This window comes from Ambystoma mexicanum, chromosome 9 (genome assembly GCF_040938575.1).
Source record: "Ambystoma mexicanum isolate Mex_15411 chromosome 9, UKY_AmexF1_1, whole genome shotgun sequence".
Taxonomy (NCBI): Eukaryota; Metazoa; Chordata; class Amphibia; order Caudata; family Ambystomatidae; genus Ambystoma; species Ambystoma mexicanum.
In genome coordinates this window covers 487,828,095-487,846,839 of record NC_090931.1, presented here as the reverse complement: position 1 = coordinate 487,846,839, position 18,745 = coordinate 487,828,095, and the positions used below count along the sequence as shown (strand labels likewise).

Here is an 18,745-nt window from a genome sequence, read left to right as displayed (position 1 = left end):
CCATCATGCCTGATATAGTCTTAAAAATTCCCTCTTCTGCCTTTCGAGACATGGGATACTGCCTTGCTCGAGGTAAAATTGCTTCTGGTTTCAACTTAATCTTAACTTCTGCCACCCCCTTCAACAGGCCTATGTCATAGGGGCCTGTGGTCAATAAAGAAGTTGCCACTTTCTCCATATCCTCATCGAAGAATGCAGGACGCTGCCGCACTATCATCATTTTCTGTGCAATTTCTTGCCTTTTTGTCCTGATCCAAACAGTAATGCTCATCTCGAACACTACTTCGTCATCTGACTGGTCGTCTCTAAACATATCCTCGTCAGTGACGTCAGTCAATCTACATCCTTCCCCAATGGCAATCACTGTTCTCCATGGCTTGCCTCGATCCCAACCTTCAAGCATGGATAATTCTCCTCGCACTATGGTTGCCTGCAATTCCAACGGAAAAACCCATCCCCGATCTTCTTCCATGTGTATCTGTGGCCTGAACAAAAATTCACAAGGTATTCTCATAATCTTGCCCACTATACCAGAAAGCCACGTTAAGAAAATGCATACCCCATTATGCTATTTGTCATGTAAATGCCATGATTAATTCACCTACGTTTAAAAAGTGTATTTCTGGTATTGAACATACTATGCCTTCATCAGTGAAGGAGATTGTCATATTTAACTTTGTCATTAAATCTCGGCCCAGTATATTAACTGGTGTCTGCCTTGAATACAACAATGGAACAGATATGTCACATTCTCCTATAGAGACTGGCAATTTCTCAGTAAAAGGAACTCTACGTGTAGCTCCAGAGAACCCTGGAGCCTTCATGGCATTACCTGATAACAAATATTTTGAGCGAGTCGCCCCTGTGTCTACTAAAAAAGAAAATGATTTGCCTCCTATGGTAACATCAACCTTTGGTTCCTCTTAAAGGATTGGGCATCACCGATAGTACTGAACACATCAAGTCACCCTGTGAGCTGTCCTATTGTGGGTATGTACTTATTCCCGTACCTGTAAATGGATTCCCTCCCATGAAAATGACACCCCCTACCCTAGGAGTCAATAACTGTCCTGTGTTTTCACTCTGCTGTATCTGCATGTGCGCATGCTGTGACTGCCCTTGCGGCGGATTCAATGGTGCTTACTGTGGTTGCAAAGCCTGTTGTGCTTGCAGTACTTGTGCTTGATACACTGTCTGATCTTAGGCAAAACCATCCCTACCTTGTGGGCTGTATGCTGGAGGATAAGCTGCCCCCCCTCTTGAGAATTGCCCAGTTTGCACATATCCTTGGCTCCCACATGTTTGCGTGATGTGCCCTGTCATTTCACATGTCCACCATACAGGAGGGAATCTCCTAACCTGCCCTCCCTGCATGCCTTGATTGTCATGCTGGGGATTATGAAATATGCCTTGGTTATTATAAAAGTTTCCCTGATTGTTCTGAAAGGCTCCTCACCCGTTGAAGCCTCCCCTGACTCTCTGCATAAACCCATTCCGTCCTTGATCCGATTGCCATTGGTTATTCACCTGCGGCATACCTGATACTTGCTGTGATCCTGGCCCTCCTCCACTAGTGAGCATTGCCCCTTCTATAGTATATTTCGACAGCTTCTTCTGCACTAACTTAGCTTCTTCGATATTCCTTTATCATCTCTCTTTCAATTTCTTTCTTGCAACAATCGGCAGTGGTGAGCAATGGTTAGCTGTAATTCTGGCCATGGTTTTGCCTCCATACCTACAAGCTTCTTGGGCTCTCTCTGTACCTGATCTGGTAATCCCTGACACGAAATATGATAGAATACAGGTATAGATTTCACCCACAGCTCTCGTGTTTCTAAAGACCACTGCTCATGAAAATTCTGAATGTATGCAAGCATATCCTTACCTTCATGCATCTTCCGTGCCATAATAGCTCCCATATCCGACGTCGTATCAGGATATTGTACTCTAAGCGCTTTTCGAATGGCCGCTGTACAATTATTTAACAGCACGCCATTGTGCGCTGTGTTCTGTGCTGTGACACTTGTGCATCCTGATCTCGTCCAAATGTCATCAGCTCTCTTCCCTAGTGTAGCTGCAAAAAGACCCTTAATGCCCCCTATAGCTAATGTATTTCCTCCTGTCATTTTTTCTAATTCATAAATCCATTTTCCGGCACCCAAAGTCAAACTCATAGCTTACACCTTAAGTTACCCTTGTCCATCTGGGGCCACAGGATATACTGCGGTCTGGCCCCTCCTTTTTCTAACAAGGGAAACTGCAAAATCCCAATATCGCAATTGGCTTCCACCGTCTGACTATCCACAGTAGGGACAATGGTTCCCGATCGCCGTCTTCCTGGCAAAGACATTAATCTACTCACATATGGTGGTGATTCCCCCCTTACGCCCTTTAGATGGTGTTATGCATGTCATAGACTCTGACATTCTTTCTTTTGGTAGGTCCAAATCTGACCATCTAACCTCTTTGTCTGAAAACATCCCTTGGAACCACATGCACCAGCTCCCTCCTCCCCAAGGACGGATTCCCTGTCTTCGTCTGGCACGTCTTGTTCCCAACTCGTATGGATATCCTCCTTCTCATCTCTGTTTAGAGTCAGCCCATCCAAAGACAAAGCTCTGTGCTCAAAACTACCCTTCTTACCTCATGACTGGGAAATCTCAAATCGATCCTCTTTCCCTTTATTTTTCAATTCACTTTTTGTCCTCATCTCTTGATAAACTTTATCAATTTTATCTCCTATGTCTCCTATCTCAGAATCCTCCTCTAGGTTTACCCTGGAGGGCCCTGCATCGGTTCTTGTGATGGGAAGAACTCCTCTATGTCCTCCCATGCTACTGCTGGATTTGGTTACATTAGCTCCCTTTCAATGCAATCAAAGTCGCATGCTCTCTGTCTTCTCTTTCATTCTATTGCCTCATCAAATGCCTTTCGGTTCTTTGCTTCATCTCTGACCCTCTCCTAATCCTGTGTCCTCGCTTCTCTCATCTCATTTGCCCTATGCACCTCTTGGTCTCTGCGTCTTTGCATTCTTTTCTCTCTCAATTTCTGTTCTTTGTCTTCCTTTCTCTTCTTTTCTAGTCTGTCTCATTCTTCGATTGCTCTCTGCCTGTTGTCATATTTTCTTTGCTCTTCCGCTCTGTCTTCCTTTCTTAACTGCTCTTCCTTATACATTTGCTCTTGTCTTAGTCTACTCTACTTTTTAGCCTCGTCTTCTCTCAATCATTCCTCTTGTTCCCTGTCTTTTTATCTTGCTCGTCTTGATCTTCCCCTTGCCGTACTTCCTCAATGCTCTTCCCATCAAGTCATACTTGGACGTGCACTTCTCTCTTTGTCCCGTGGGACTTTACAGATCATATCCCATCGTGGACTTTTTATGGACTCTTGTTACTATACGCAGGCGGCTCATGCTGCTGCTTTAAACTCCCTTAATGGATACACTCCTTCGTCTTACGTGCTTTCGTCATTTACTTCAGGCACAGTGAGGGGAGCAGAAGGCTCAACACCCCCCTCTTTACACTTGTTAAGCATCCAGTCTTCAGGAGGCGGGTCTTCCCGTTCCTCCTGGTACATTTTCCAAAGCTCTAAGCTAGCTAACCTTTTTCTAACTTCTTTCCCATGTACGCTGCATGCAGGTATTTAGTCATGTGTTGTAAAACTGCCTTTGCCAGTGATCCCCCTTGAGGCCATGGCATGAACATTTTATCTGCAGTGCCCTTAACCCCTTCTGTACTATATTGTTTAAGCTTGGGTGCATGTTTTGGCAGCTGTTTGCACAGGTGCATGAGCGAAGTAAAATCCTCCATCATGACTAGTCACAATCGACTGTCAATACTTACCGTCGTTTTACACAGAAAATACTTTTCAGAAAAATAACACCATATGAGCGTGCACCAATCATCGCAGCTCCAATCCTCTATGTCTCACTTTACTTCAGTCTACCTATTCAGTCAATACCTTTAACAACCAAATAAATAAATAATCTATTCTCAGCCTTTTACCACAATCTATTAGTTGTCGCTCTTCATTATTTCATAATTTCTTTATCACATATAATACATATAATATACAGACAGACAAACAGACTGGCTGGCCCACATATACTTCTGCCAATGCTTCTCGTGGCTAATCTCGCCCCTAATAATGACTCAGATCGGAGTGTAAGTTGTTCTCTTTAACAGATCCATCTGTTTGTCTCCGAAATATCCACTTGGATTTTAAAACAACTTATTCTAGGTGTCCCTGGATGTAGGATTCTGGGCTTATTTTATGGATCGCTCCTTGTCCATATATCTTCACTTGATGTTCCTCATCATCAACTCAAATACCCCACCAACCTTCTGTTACTTACTTTCTCCCCATCATCACTTTCCCCATTTAATATTTAATACACAATATTTTTGCCAGCTCTCTCAATCTACTCACCATTCGCTTTTCAGCTCCTGACCCTCGGGATCGTCTCCTCCTCAACCGGCCACCTTAACCTTCAGTCCACTCAGCTGCCTGTAGAAACTGGGAGGGGAATTCCATGAAAGAGGGACCCGTCCCACCTGCTTCGTTTGTCTTGAACGATTTTGTTGTGCCCGCTACCCACAGGAAGCCTTGCAGTCCTCCAGTCGACCGATTCTGAACCATCCTCTCTTTGCTACCACGTGAACCCATAGACCTTTCAAAATTGTCAGCCCTTCAGAGATATTTCCTTCTCAGGGTATGATCTTCAAAACAGCCTCACTCATGGTTTCACTGGCTATAGTGTTGCTTCCACTATAACAGTGAGCATTGATATGTTGCACACCAAAGGCACTTTATTCTTTTGATCCCTAATGCAGCACTATTTGAAAACCATGTCCCACTTATAATCCCACTTATAATCTCTCTGTCTGGATACAGACACCTTCCTGGTAGCTTCTAATGTCGTATGGGACTCTACGGGAATGGGAATTTACCCTTCCTCCATCACCCGTAATATTAATATCCTGGTATTATCGGTATATCGGGTGGCGGAAACGGTAAACTGAGGATGCCGGTAGGCCGGCAACCTCATAATGAGTGACGCTTTTCTTCCCTCCTACGCCTCATTATTTAATGAAGCTGTTTAATGAAGTGGAGCCAAAAGGGAAGCTTTTAAGCTTTCTTTTATGCTCCACTTTATAAGGAAATGAGCACCTGAGTGTTTTCTCTTTGGTGTTTCTTGTATTCTTTTTGCTCACGTGTAGCATACCTCTTACCTCGGTCCACTGTCTCACAAGACCTCTGGCTGCTAACGAAAAAATAATTAAAGTGACACTCGCCCACCATCGAGTGGGCACATACACCATGCACAGTACTGAAGGCGCTACATGCAAAATTGTAAGGAGCTCATATTGAGCTTGCAGTACTGGAAAGGAAATGCGTAAATGATGCATTTCCTTTCCAGTACTCCATATTTTCCTGCCTTTGTATGGCAGAGAGGAGAGGCGGAACGTGACTTAAGTTTCAGCCGCCTCCTTACATGCTTGCATGCTGAATTTTGCACTTCGCTTTGGCACTGGGCCGTGCATATGACGAAAATTTGGCGCCATGGACCAGTTTACATTGGAGTATAAACGTACATTTCTCACCGCCAAATTAGGGAGAACTCGAAAAGTATCCCCTAGGTTTTCGGGCACACATCATCTTGTAATTTTGATCCCTCTATGACAGCATACCAAATTAAACAAAGATTTTGTTTTCCCAAGTTTTAAAATATCGAAGATTACCCAAGTGCTCTTTCGCACAAGATTAAAGGATAGTTCCGGGATTTTTTTTTTATTGTTCCTATGGTTCGGCCATGTGTTTTTAAGCATAAATCGGTAGATCGTAGAAAACTTTCCTATGGACCTTACCCGACTTTTCGTCCATTAACGCACTCGAAAACATCCGCCATTTTATGATAATCCTCTCACTTGCCGCATCGCCCTGGCTCACCTGCTTTTGCGGCACTAAATCAAATCCCCCGCCCCTGAGCCTGACATCAGCAGACGCGTACCGCCCATTTCCCGTTTCGTGTCAACAATCGCTGCGCCTCAGCTAATGAAGTGTCGCCATGGAAATGGCAGGACGCCTCTTTCCTCAATAAGTATAAACAGACCGTTTCACAACACACAGCAGCAGATTTTCGAATCCATTCCTCTCTCTGTGTTACTTTGAGTATTCTGTGACTCGTTTCTGTGCTCTGGTCAGCTACCTTCATTGATTGTAGCCCGTGTGAACAGATACCAGTACCACCGCTATAAATTATTTTACTTTCTTTACCACATAATGGCTACAATAATGCCGTATATGTACGAGCCCGAGTACACCGAGGAAGAACTACTGGAAAGGCAAGCACGCGAAAACGATGGGGATTCGGACGGCAGTTGGGAGGACCAGTCAACGGATGAAGAGCCTGGACCATGTCGCATGGACGGCGTCTCCACCTGGTGCACGTGCAATCGGTGCGAGCTAATGCCAACTGAGGAGGAGAACTGCTGCTGCCGAGAAAACTCGGGATGCCTGGCCTACATTTCGGAAGGAGAGCCAAGTCCGCAATGCATCACTGAGCTGCCAGAGTTCAGGGAAGCCTGCCTCTCACGGACCGTGTTGAGGATGATGATGGTGCTTATGCACGAACTTCGCGGCACTGTTCGTCCGCGTAATCCGAGTAACGAGTAAGTATACTCTGTTTGTGATGCCAGTGATGCCACTACTATGTCATGGTCGTCTCACACATATAAAATTACATCTACATATCATTCGAATGCATGTAAATTGGTTCCATATTGAGCATTTTCTAGATAGAATTTTTTTTAAAGCAGAATGACATTTTTTGCCTGAATCGACAGTGATAAGAAAGTTTTGTCATTTTAATACAGTTTGCATCTTTCATTTTCACAGGTGGTACAGGCTGGTGGCCTATCGTTGCTTCACTTGGTGGCTTCACGGGAGGCTCGGACACCGCGTTCGGAGAGTAATACCTGCCTGTGCGGTACTTGCCATTAGACAACATTTCCCCAGCGACAGTGGACAATACCGCGGATTTTCCCTGGATGTGCTGCAACCGCAAATTTACAATGTGTAATGTTTATTATTTATGTTCAATTGAAATTAAGATCCAAAATAAAACCCAATATATATTTTAACAATGGTTGTTTTGATTTGTTCAAGCGTTGGCAATAAAAGGAAGGCCGTTGTATTTTATTGATACAAAACATGGTTATAGGTAAATATGGTTGATCATAATAAATCATCCTTTTGGGCACCGGGTACAGAGATGACCACCTCTGGCCCGTGCCGCCTTGCCACCACAGGCCAGCCTGCTGCTGACTAACTGCCTAGGCATCCAGGGTCTCCAGGGTGAACTGCACCCATATATTCTCCTGGGAGGGTGAGGTATTTATAAACTCACCCCCCTGCCTTCCATGTACTAGATCCTGCAGCCAGCCTCTTACATGCAGTTAGATGGCCTCTCCTTGGTGAGGCCCTGCGGCAAACGAGTCTTGTCTGCACGACCACCGCCCCAATCCACCCCCCCGCCCTATCAAAGGCAGTTCGCACCGGGGTACTTGTGCTGGCAACTGGAGCAGTCAGGGAGCGATAAAGGCCAAGAGGTGCCAAAGACCATGTACACTTCAAAGTGGTCTACAGAGCATGGGTTGTTGTTCCCATGTCTACCTCCAGACCCCGTGTCTCCTGCCAAGCATCCCCCCTCACACTGGACGGCCCCCTGCAATCCACATAAGTGTGTCTCCATTCACGAGTCTTCCTGTGTCTTGTCTGCATGACCACCGCCCCAATCCACCCCCCCGCCCTATCAAAGGCAGTTTGCACCGGGGTACTTGTGCTGGCAACTGGAGCAGTCACGGAGCGATAAAGGCCAAGAGGTGCCAAAGACCATGTACACTTCAAAGTGGTCTACAGAGCATGGGTTGTTGTTCCCATGTCTACCTCCAGACCCCGTGTCTCCTGCCAAGCATCCCCCCTCACGCTGGACGGCCCCCTGCAATCCACATAAGTGTGTCTCCATTCACGAGTCTTCCTGTGTCTTGTCTGCACGACCACCGCCCCAATCCACCCCCCCGCCCTATCAAAGGCAGTTCGCACCGGGGTACTTGTGCTGGCAACTGGAGCAGTCAGGGAGCGATAAAGGCCAAGAGGTGCCAAAGACCATGTACACTTCAAAGTGGTCTACAGAGCATGGGTTGTTGTTCCCATGTCTACCTCCAGACCCCGTGTCTCCTGCCAAGCATCCCCCCTCACGCTGGACGGCCCCCTGCAATCCACATAATGCCACGACATATACACGTCATTCATTCACAAACACACCCCTGTTTCGAATTCTTTATAACCCACTTCATATTTCTAATGAGCACTTCTTTGCGCTTTGCTAGTCAACCCGTGAAGGTGCTGGTTAGCTGCTCTTCGTCTCTGTGAACTTCCGTGACCACTTCGAGGAAACTCGTCAGTTTGCAACCTGTGAACTGCTCCCTGTTCTACGACAAGAAACTACTCTGATCCCTGCATCTAACTGTTTGTTCGTCAAGGTAAGGCCATGTACGATAATCATTTTGCGTGCAATTTCTTTTCGTTCAAGACAGTACATGCAAGGAACTAGTCACATGTTCTGAGTTTACATTGGTATTCATAGAGAATTGTTGATCTTTACTTTTCAGAACTTTCCACAATGCCTGCCTGTTCCATTGGCGGTTGCCCTTCGAAGACCCATAATAAATCTGAAGGTACTATAATGCATGTTTTCCCTAAGACAATAGATCAGATAAGAGAATGGGTCCGATATTGCGGATATCCACCGTCTGAGCTTGAAAGTAGAGTCCTAGAGGTCTTTGCGGACAAGAGGGGTGATCGATACCGCATCTGCAGCAGGCACTTTACCTCTGACATGTACTCCACATCATTGCTAATAAAGAAGAACACACCGCGAGCGAGGCGAAAATTGCTCTCAACTGCTATTCCCACTCTATTCGTCCACATCCCTACACTGGTGAGTCAAGTTTACGTATTTATCTCTTGGCCTTGCGGTAGTGTGTAGCATTAGCTAACAATAATTTCCCATTTATGTATCCACTCAATATGAAGGCGGAAGCCACTTCAAGCGCCTATCGGGTAATCTTACTTGGCTATTCTGCCACTGACTTGTTTTGGGCATGTAAATCAATAGTTTTAATTTATCGTGTAATTATGTTACCTAATGGTACACCCTTGTACTCGTCCTCTAGTCTTTGTTTTCAGTTATAATTATTGTTATCCAAAATAATGCAAGTACTGTCTTTCAGGGAGATGCTGAGGAGTCCAGCGTATTGACGACTACCGTTGATGTCACTCAGATGCTCGAGGTACGTTTCAGGACAGTTCCGTCGCCCTCCTATGTGTCTTCTTTTTTCAATTTTGTGTTCATTACTAATGAAAGTCCTATGTTTCAGGGAGTCGATGGAGCATTAGTCCAAGAAGAAGGGGGAGCATGCAGTTACGGGTCGGCGCAACAGCTTGCAGAAGTGTGCACCGCAGTTACATCGTCCCTTGATGTTCTTATGCATTTCGAGGTATGGATACTGACAGTTCGATCAAGCGAAATCATATGACGTGATTACATCCGCTATACTTCCTTCTTTATTAACGCAAGTACTATGTTTCAGGGAGATGACGGAGCTTCTTCTACAAGAACATCACCCCTAGTAGTTGATGCAGATCTCTGGGTGGTGACACTTCCAACGATCAAGCAAATCGAAACATATTTACATATCCATTATTTATTTTAGACAACTGATCATTTGTGCAGGTCTATTTAGATGAGCCGTTCACGCCTGCACAAAGTTTCTGTTCTTTTTATCAAAATAGAAAACCATACTAATGCAATTACTGTGTTTCAGGGAGTCACTGAAGCATCATCTTCAATAATATCATCAATGGAAGTCTATGAGGAGCCCGAGGTATGGATCTTGACAGTTCCATCTAACTAGATCAACAATGCGTGAATAATTGTCGTTTGAATGTTCTACACAAAGCGTTCATTCGTGTTTTGCTATTGAGATGTACGTGGGTATTGGTCCTCAAGTACATTTTTTGTTTTCGATATTATTATACATACTAATGAAAGTTCTATGTTTCAGGGAGTCGATGGAGCGTTAGTGCGTGATGGATGTGCTTATCATGAAAATGTAGTCGTTGCAGCGCAAGAGGAAGTGGAGACATGCACACACGAGTCGGAGCAACAGCGTCCTGATGTTGAAGTTCGAGGCAAGAAAGTTTCAAAGAAAAGAAAGCAAAAGAAGGTTAGTGTCCTGGTCACTATATTATGTTGTTTTTCACTGTTAATAGTTCAATACTGTAAGTTGTGTTTAAACTGAACATCCCTTTTCCAATCTGTCCTCTAGTTGCGAGTGGGTGTACGAACTAGATCTACACAGACAGTGAACCGAACGAGAGATGTTGCTTGTCAAACCTTTTGGCAGGGACTTGAGACTGGAGATGCATCGTGCCAATGGGAAGAATATGAAGTGATTGACAACGGAGCTATACCACCACCAGCCATTGATAGTGAATGTCCTCCTGGTAGTTCGGATGCAGTTGGAGATAAATTCACAGAATCCACACCCGCAAAAACTAAGACCGCGAGAAAGTTGAAGAAATTGTCCTATTCACCCATTGCCGGAGAAGGAACAGATGTTGCAATGGAAGAGAATGAAGTGGACTACAATGAAACACCTTCAATATCACTGAACATAGCGGAAGACGATATCAGAGATTCTACCTTTCATGTGAGTGACATGTCCTCAACGTTACAGGCCGAACCAGCTGGGATGCAGAGTGACAGTATAAGGAAAGAGGCCAAATTCATTGTATTCGATAGTTGTTTGATTGATATTATTATTCGGTTGAAATGTGGGCATTAGGTAGGTGGGGAAGCATGTGGGGAGCCATTGATTAATGTGACTCGTGCAATTCGAGGCACTAACCTTAAAATACATGCCACCTGTACAAAATATCATCCTTTCTCATGGTCTGCACAACCCACGCTGGGACAACTGCCAGCAGGCAATCTACTTTGTGCAGCTGCTGCACTTTTTAGTGGTTCAAGTTTTAAAAAATTAGAGTCTTTCTTTCAGTTTGTGGGAATCCGTTTCATTGCGAAAACTCAGTTCTACAAATACCAAACCGATTATCTATTTCCAGCCATTAGCGAAGCTTGGAGAATGGAAAAAATGTCTATTGATAGTACATTCGCGGGCAAACGGTTCAGGCTAGCCGGTGATGGACAGTGCGACAGCCCAGGATTTTCAGCCAAGTACTGCACCTACCACTTTCAGGACATGGAAAGTAAGAAAATTGTGAGTTCGGTGGTCGTGCAGGTGTCACAAAGTACATCCTCAGTGGCCATGGAGAAAGTTGGCTTTGTAGCATCATTGCAAGAACTATAATCGCGGGGAATGGTGATCGACCTGATAGCCACGGACAGACACGTTTCAATTGCCAAGACAATGAGAGAAGAGTACAAAAATATAAATCACCAATTTGACGTTTGGCATCTTGCAAAAACAATCAATAAAAAATTGTCGGCTGCAGGTAAAAAAAAAGATATGCAAGGTATTTCACAGTGGTCCAAGTCAATCAGCAACCATCTTTGGTGGAGCTCAAAAACATGTGGAGGGTCGTTGGAAATTCTACTGGAAAAAAGGCGGTCAGTAATGCTACACTGTACAAACGTGCACAGCTGGAACACGAACCAACATTTCCACAATTGTGAACATGGCCATTTGTCCACAGAGGAGGCACGGAAGAAGAAGTGGTTGATTCCTTCATCACCCACTCACAAAGCCATTGAAAAGATTGTATTTGATAAAACTATAACAAAAGCTTTGAGGGGACTCACGGAATTCTGCCACACAGGAGATTTGGAGGTGTTCCACAATATGTGCCTAAAGTACAGGCCAAAACGATTGCATTTTGGCATGGAGGGCATGATAAATCGGACTCTTCTAGCGGTCTTGGCACATAACCATAATGTTGGCCGTCAACAAAGTAGGACAACCGGAACTTTAGGGACGCTTCGCTACAATAAGGCCTTCACTAAAAGAAGTAAACAATGGGTGATCAAACCAGTGTTTGAGGATATGCAATATGAGTTTATTGAGAGACTTATTGTTGACGTCCTAGATAGGCACATAAATGGAGTTGTGAACGAACCTGTGCAGGTGACAACTGCATTGCCACCCAACATTGCCTCTGTTCCATGTCCACCTAAAGCAGAGCTCATTGAGAAATACACATCACGGTTTAAATGATTGTAATTTGATTGGCTGTTCTCTCGAGTCTCCTCATGTCGCAGGCCCATTGAATATGTTTATATATCCAACCTTGTTCATTTGCGCATTAAATTAAACCAAACAGTAATATAAATTATTTTTCCAAAAATATAGAATGTCTCCGTATTTATGGTTCTGTGGGGCAGCAAAGCAAGCAGACAAAATGCAAAGATGGAGTGTAAATTTCAAGTCCTGTAAGACGGCCTTACACTGAATGTAGCTAACTAGGAATGTGTGTTCGTTCAAAGTGAAGGTCAGCTGCTTTGATTTTTTCTCGGGTGCCAGAATGGCCCACGACTCAGTATAAGGTTCTATTGTTATTTGACCTTGACAGGCCGGGACCACGTAAGAAACGATAATGAATATAATTTCAGAAACAAAAGCCATTTCATGTTCGTTCATTAGAAGAAATAAAACGTCGGCATAGAAGGAGTGGTATTTCGGGGCTGCCCTACGCACAGACACAATGGAAAATGCAAATATAATGTAAGTAACTCTTTAGATGAGTTTATACCGCAATTTAATTACTATACAGTAGCTTTAAAGACGGGTTAAGTTGTACTTGTTCATTCTATGTGGCATATTGTTTTGTACCGCGCACTATCTAACTTGTCCACTGTCTGCGACCTCGGTCCTGGGCCCTTCCACTCTCCACCTGCACTCCCTGTCAACCCCTGCACTGGGGCACTGTCTCAGTATCCTACAGCCCCCCTTGACGTAGAAAACCCAGTTGCACTGTCCTAGCTATGAAATAATTTCCAGACCTAATATATAAAATGAATAATTTTAATAAAGATCTGATGGTGAGACTAATTTCCTTTTTTTATGTTTTTCAAATAGATACATCGTCCATTATTGTCTGTGTCACGAGTACCAGGCACCGGCGGATGGGTTTTTCAACCGCCAGTTGCTTCTCCGCGTGAACAACGTTAGCACCCTGACCATTTTGTGGGACGATCGCCAAGTACAAGTATGCCCTTACGCGGTACTAACGGCTAGATGCAACATACAGACCGTTGTGGTGCCCTAGTGCCTCGTTGTTGGAATAGCCATGCGATTATCAGTGCGACCGAAGAGCTTATTTTATCGTAAACCAACACCCTGTCTACTGCACACGAACATCGCTTGCCTCAAGACGAAATATTTTGGATCGAGAGCAACTAAAAATGCAAATCGCTGAATATTCTCAAAACATTTGATGTCAAATAAATGTACTTTGCCAAATGTACAATCTTGCCGTTTGCTTTTAAACCACTGTTTCATATTCCGAATTGTGGCGCTGTATTGTGAGATGATCTAAGACCCTGTGTACAGCAAAGGAACATCGTGTGCCTCGAAACGAACTTTTTGGAACGTGAGCAAATAAAAATGCTAATCGCTGAATATTCTCAAAACATTTGATGTCAAATAAATGTACTTTACCAAATTTACAATCTTGCGGTTTAATTTAAAAGTACAGTTTCAGATTCCCAATTGTGGCGCGATGTGTTGTTTGAGCTCATCTGTGTTGATTTCCTGGTTCTGTGTGGAGTCGCGTAGAAGACGCCTGGGCGCGTTTGCCTACGCAGCTCAGTCACGGATAGAGGCGGGGAATATGAATGTTTTGATCAAGTCTGTTTCAGGGGCGGGGGATTTGATTTAGTGCCGCAAAAGCAGGTGAGCCAGGGCGATGGGGGGAAATGATAGGATTATCAGAAAATGGCGGCTGATTTCGAGTGCGTTAATGGACGAAAAGTCGGGTAAGGTCCATAGGAAAGTTTTCTACGATCTACTGATTTATGCTTAAAAACACATGGCCGAACCATAGGAACAATAAAAAAAAAGTCCCGGAACTATCCTTTAAGTTTAAAAATGGGTGCACCCGTAAACACAATTTTCTTTGTAACATTGGTTGCGGGAATCTTCACATTTTTTAGAAAAATGAATACTCTGACACTTAACAAACTTATAATCAAGTGAATGTGGCACAATTTAGTGCAGAGCTACGCCTGTAAACTGAAGTTAGAAGTAGCGCTGTATTCATGTCTGTTTGCTGCTTTGATTTGTTTACAGGCTTGGACTGACCTAAAGGGCAATGCCCGAACCAACAACCTAAAATGCTAGTGTGAGCCAGTTTTGTGGCTCAAAGTGGGTCACTGTTTTGGCCGATATGGGCCAGTTTGATGAGTTACTTCACTATGCGGCTAGTAGTTTTGACCATTGTTGCTGAAAAAATATTCTTTAACTTGCACAATTTGCATCACATTTTATTAAAAAAAAAAACCCTCCTCCCCTGGGTACTATTAAAACAGTCTGTGACAAAATGAATAAAATAGCATTTGCAACTGTGGGACACTTTTTCATTGGTTCCTGCGACAATTGTATGCTCCAGTCCGACCCTGTTTGTTTATCTTCGATTTTAATTTTTCATTTTCCTATTCTAGTAAAATAAACAAAACAGCGTATGCATGATATTCCTTTGACTGTCGCACGTGACAATTTAGAGACCATGCAGATTGGGAGAAATCCTTTCGTAACGACTTTACTTAAAATATGACCATAAGATTGTAAATTCAACATTGATTTGACATCATTAAAGTGGGTTGGAAAAAATGATCCTTTTTGTTTCTGTTCACAGCCGATACTATTCACGGCAACAGTGCTCTATTTGTGGAGAACGTTAATACCAATGCAACGTCATTTATTGAACCTCTGCTTGCTACTAACGTATTCCCTACACAATCCTTGAAAAAGGTCAGACGATCAAGCCTAGTGAGCATGAGCAGTGAAATATCAGGGTCATCGGAGAGCCTGCCGTCAACGAACATCAACAACAGTAAGTCTGCTGATCAGTATACATGCTGTGATTGTCATCTGTGAATACATGCACATATTTAAAACGTAATGTGATTAATTGTTTGTTCATTTAAGCGTATCAAATAAAAACAGGCATTAGCAAAACTAGCAGATTTTTCGTTTGCAGTTGTTTCTTGCATTTATAGACATGAATGCAGTAAGTACGTGGGCTGAGCATGTGTTAAAACAGATTTCTGAACTCTGACCTGGTGGGCACAGGTTCGGAAGGCCAGCGTAGTTTTGCGGAATAGGGTAACCTTCTCGACAAGCCAGACCAATCAAGGTAGCATTGGCGGCAGTCAAGGCTAGGTCTCAGGAGGGGTGAGGGTGATTGAAAGCCCACAATGAGCACACACAGTCAAGGACACTGCAAATTACTCTCAGTCAGATGTATATCAAAAATACATATACATTTATTAAAGGCCTTTTAAATCAAACACAAGCAAGATCAGCAGTAATGCTTATACCAACATAATACTGCTATCAAACATATATAGAGTACAAGGGCCTAAAGGAATGGCACACAGTAAGGATCCACAACCTCTAAGGAAAGGGAGCATACAGAGCATACAGTGCGAATATATTTTAGGAAGTCCTTCACTTATCAAACCTCAACTAAGAGGCAGTCCAATCCCTAAGAAGAGTGTAGCCTAGAGCTCAAAAGTACTTTCAGTGTAGACACAGGCGATCGTGCAGTAGAGTGAAAACAGGGTCTCTTGCAGGGGCTGTAGCGACTCAGGAATTTGGGTGAGGCAGTGAAGAAAAAGTTCCCACTATTCGAGGAGGGTCTCTCCAAAAGGGGAGAACAGGTTCCAAGAGTTGGGAATCGGACAGTAGCACAGGCTGCCTTGAGAAAGGTGAGTGGCCCTCAGGGGACACTCGGTTGTAAAAATGGATGGATGCCCCAGTGGCCACCGGTAAGGGTTGCAAATAATCACTGACCCGAGGCGCACTCAGGACCAAACTTCAGCAGAAGAGTCCACTTCAGATGTGGGTTCAAATGCTGCAATTGTGCGGTTCTGCGGCTTTCAGCGGCTGAGTTCCATGGCTGATTCTGTGGCGGACAGTGGTGATTTCTCCTCTCCTGGAGAAAGGATCAACTCGATTTCACTGCAGCACGTCTCAGGGCACAGGGGGCACAGCAGCAGCGCATCCTCAAAGTTCGTCACCGCGGCTGGGTGACGCAGTGACCGTGTGCACTTGGTTTCAGGTGTACTCTCCTAATTCCAGACTTAGGGTGCCTAGGTGTATGAATCTCGGCGGGAGAGTGCCTTGTACCCAGTGCATGCGATCTAAAAAGTCTCAAGTGTCAAATCGGGACGGCAGCGGTTCCAGAGCAAAGGTCCTGTGGAAGCTGGTCAGTACGCTAGTTGGCCCAGGAACACTTACGAGAAGGCTTGCTTTCAGGTTAAGTTGGAGGGGCCATAGATAGTTGGCCCCTCTATTCAAATGGGTCAAAGTGCCTTTGCAGACCTTCTATTTTCTATCAGAAACAGGGGGGCCTGCCAGACAACAGTGGGCTCCGGGTCACAAACCTTCCAGCAGGTAACCAGCTGTTCCTCGAATCTACTTCCTGGTTTCAGGATCCTTGGATCCTATCCTAGGTTCATTGTGAACTCAAGAGAAAGACCTGGTATCAGTGTTTGGAGCCTTCCCTTATACAGAATGTCCTTCGCGCCAAAACGATGAGGACCCAATGGGAGACCTGCTCACATTCAGCCATGCCAGACAACAACCAATCACGGAGCACGGTAGTCCCAGTCATTCCCAGCACACCAGACTCTCTGGCACCCAGGATATGTTTTGGAACTAGATTGTCCAGCCCACATCCTGGAGGCACACACACAAGGCATGCAGAAGCCAGCGAAAGCTTCGGTTTGCACAGGGATCTGCATGACCAAATAAGGGTTTTCCCGGGTCTGCTCAACCTGGGGAAGGCAAAGGGACAAGATAACCAAAGGACAGAACAAAGGATGTTGTGGAATAGCCATATTGGAGCCACCGCACTGTCCTGGTCCACATGCAGTAAATGCGATATGGACCACAAGAAAGTGTTAATAAGATATGCAAAAATAACAGCTGACAGCTCTGTCCAAGGCACATTTGTACTTCTACTGAAAAATCCTTTGAGGGTGTCTAGGGCCTTTTGAAATGAAAGGAAGACCCCAGCGCACTGTACTGTAAAGTACTTTGTGCACTGGTAACATGTTCCAGAAAACCTGCAACAAAGTGAAAGTCTAAGGGAAACGTCTCCCAGTACTGACTGTCCATTTCCCCATAACAAAGTGAGCGAAAACCCAGCAGAGTGCAGCAGAAGGCTGTGGTCCACTGGCAAAAGTCAGGCTAAGGGGGACGCTGTTGAGCGCTGACAAAATGGCTGCTTGATTGAGTAGCTCCATAGCTTGCCTGTACAGTGCATTGAAGATCCTCCTACGGCACAATGGACATTCCCAATATCCGGGCCGAAGTCTGAAGTCACCAGGGGACTACACACTTTCCCCCGACCTCCATCTCGCCTCTGCACAGGAAGAATTTCAGGGCCGACCCAGCCCGGGCGCGAGCCCCGTGTCTGACTACCCTGCAGCGACATCCCACACTGCGACATCCAGGCCCACAAACCTCACCGAGCACCACGGGCAGGCTGTGACTGCAGGCATTGCCTCCGGAATCCAGTCCTTTTCCCACTTCTGACCCTTGACTGGCGGCCAGCGGAATTCCTAAATACCTGGACGGCCTTGCGGGATAATTGGGCTGTACCCTGCAGCTCCTGTCATCCGACCACCACTTGCCCACCCGACACCGGACCGAGACAGTCCTCCGATCTGCCCGCACTGCCCACCTGTTGACTGTAGCATACCCTGGGCCGACGGGTGCTGTGAGCCACCTACTGGGAGGCACGAAGCTGGGGGCCGGTCACAGGGGCCGGTTGCTTCGAGTGTGGAAGCGGAGTGGTGACCTCTGCACCGGCCCAGGTCCTGGTTCTCCTGCGCTAGAGTCCCGTCCGAAATGCTGAGGAGAGCTTTGCGGCGTGTGATAAGCCGAGCCGACCCTGCCTCACTTGCAGCAACCAGCGGCCCTGCGGATCACCTCAAAATACTAGCAGCCCTTGCCAGTGCGGACCCTTCCCCTGCTGTGGCCCTCCTATCAGTTGGCAGCTCCATTCTGCTTGACACAGCAGCAAATCCTGTATCTCTGAATGCGGCCTCTCTGGATGAGCGCAGGCCTACATGGCGGCCTGACCCGGCCGCATGCAGTAACCGACACCACAACAATCCTGAGACCCGGTGCCCCGTGGAGATCTACCTGATGCCTAAACACTGCATCCATTTCTGTCGGGCCACCAAGAACACCGGCTGACCCCATGGCACACTGTATAGATGTGCAGCGGCCATAAACCCATCTTTGCAGTGGTGGGAGATGCTGAGCAGCCCGGCAGTCTCCTCAGCGTCACAGACCATCATGCAACTACGCAGCGCCTGGTGGACCCCACTGCCTACTGATACCCAGATACCACTACCCAATGTTCCTGTGACCTTGACTTGGCAGAGTTGTGGTAGCGGCAAGGAGACGCCACCGATTGGCCCTGACCTCCA

At 45.5% G+C, this 18,745-nt stretch overlaps 1 protein-coding gene across 13 annotated transcripts in view; it reads left to right on the top strand.

The window, feature by feature from the left end:
• Positions 1 to 18,745, top strand: part of PITPNM3 (PITPNM family member 3) — a 6,156,742-nt gene that overhangs the window by 4,341,725 nt on the left and 1,796,272 nt on the right. For all 13 annotated transcript variants that reach the window (XM_069615040.1, XM_069615036.1, XM_069615037.1 and 10 more), the window contains one exon: positions 14,935 to 15,132. In XM_069615040.1, coding sequence (XP_069471141.1) covers positions 14,935 to 15,132 — 198 coding nt within the window. The remainder of the gene's footprint in view (positions 1 to 14,934; positions 15,133 to 18,745) is intronic.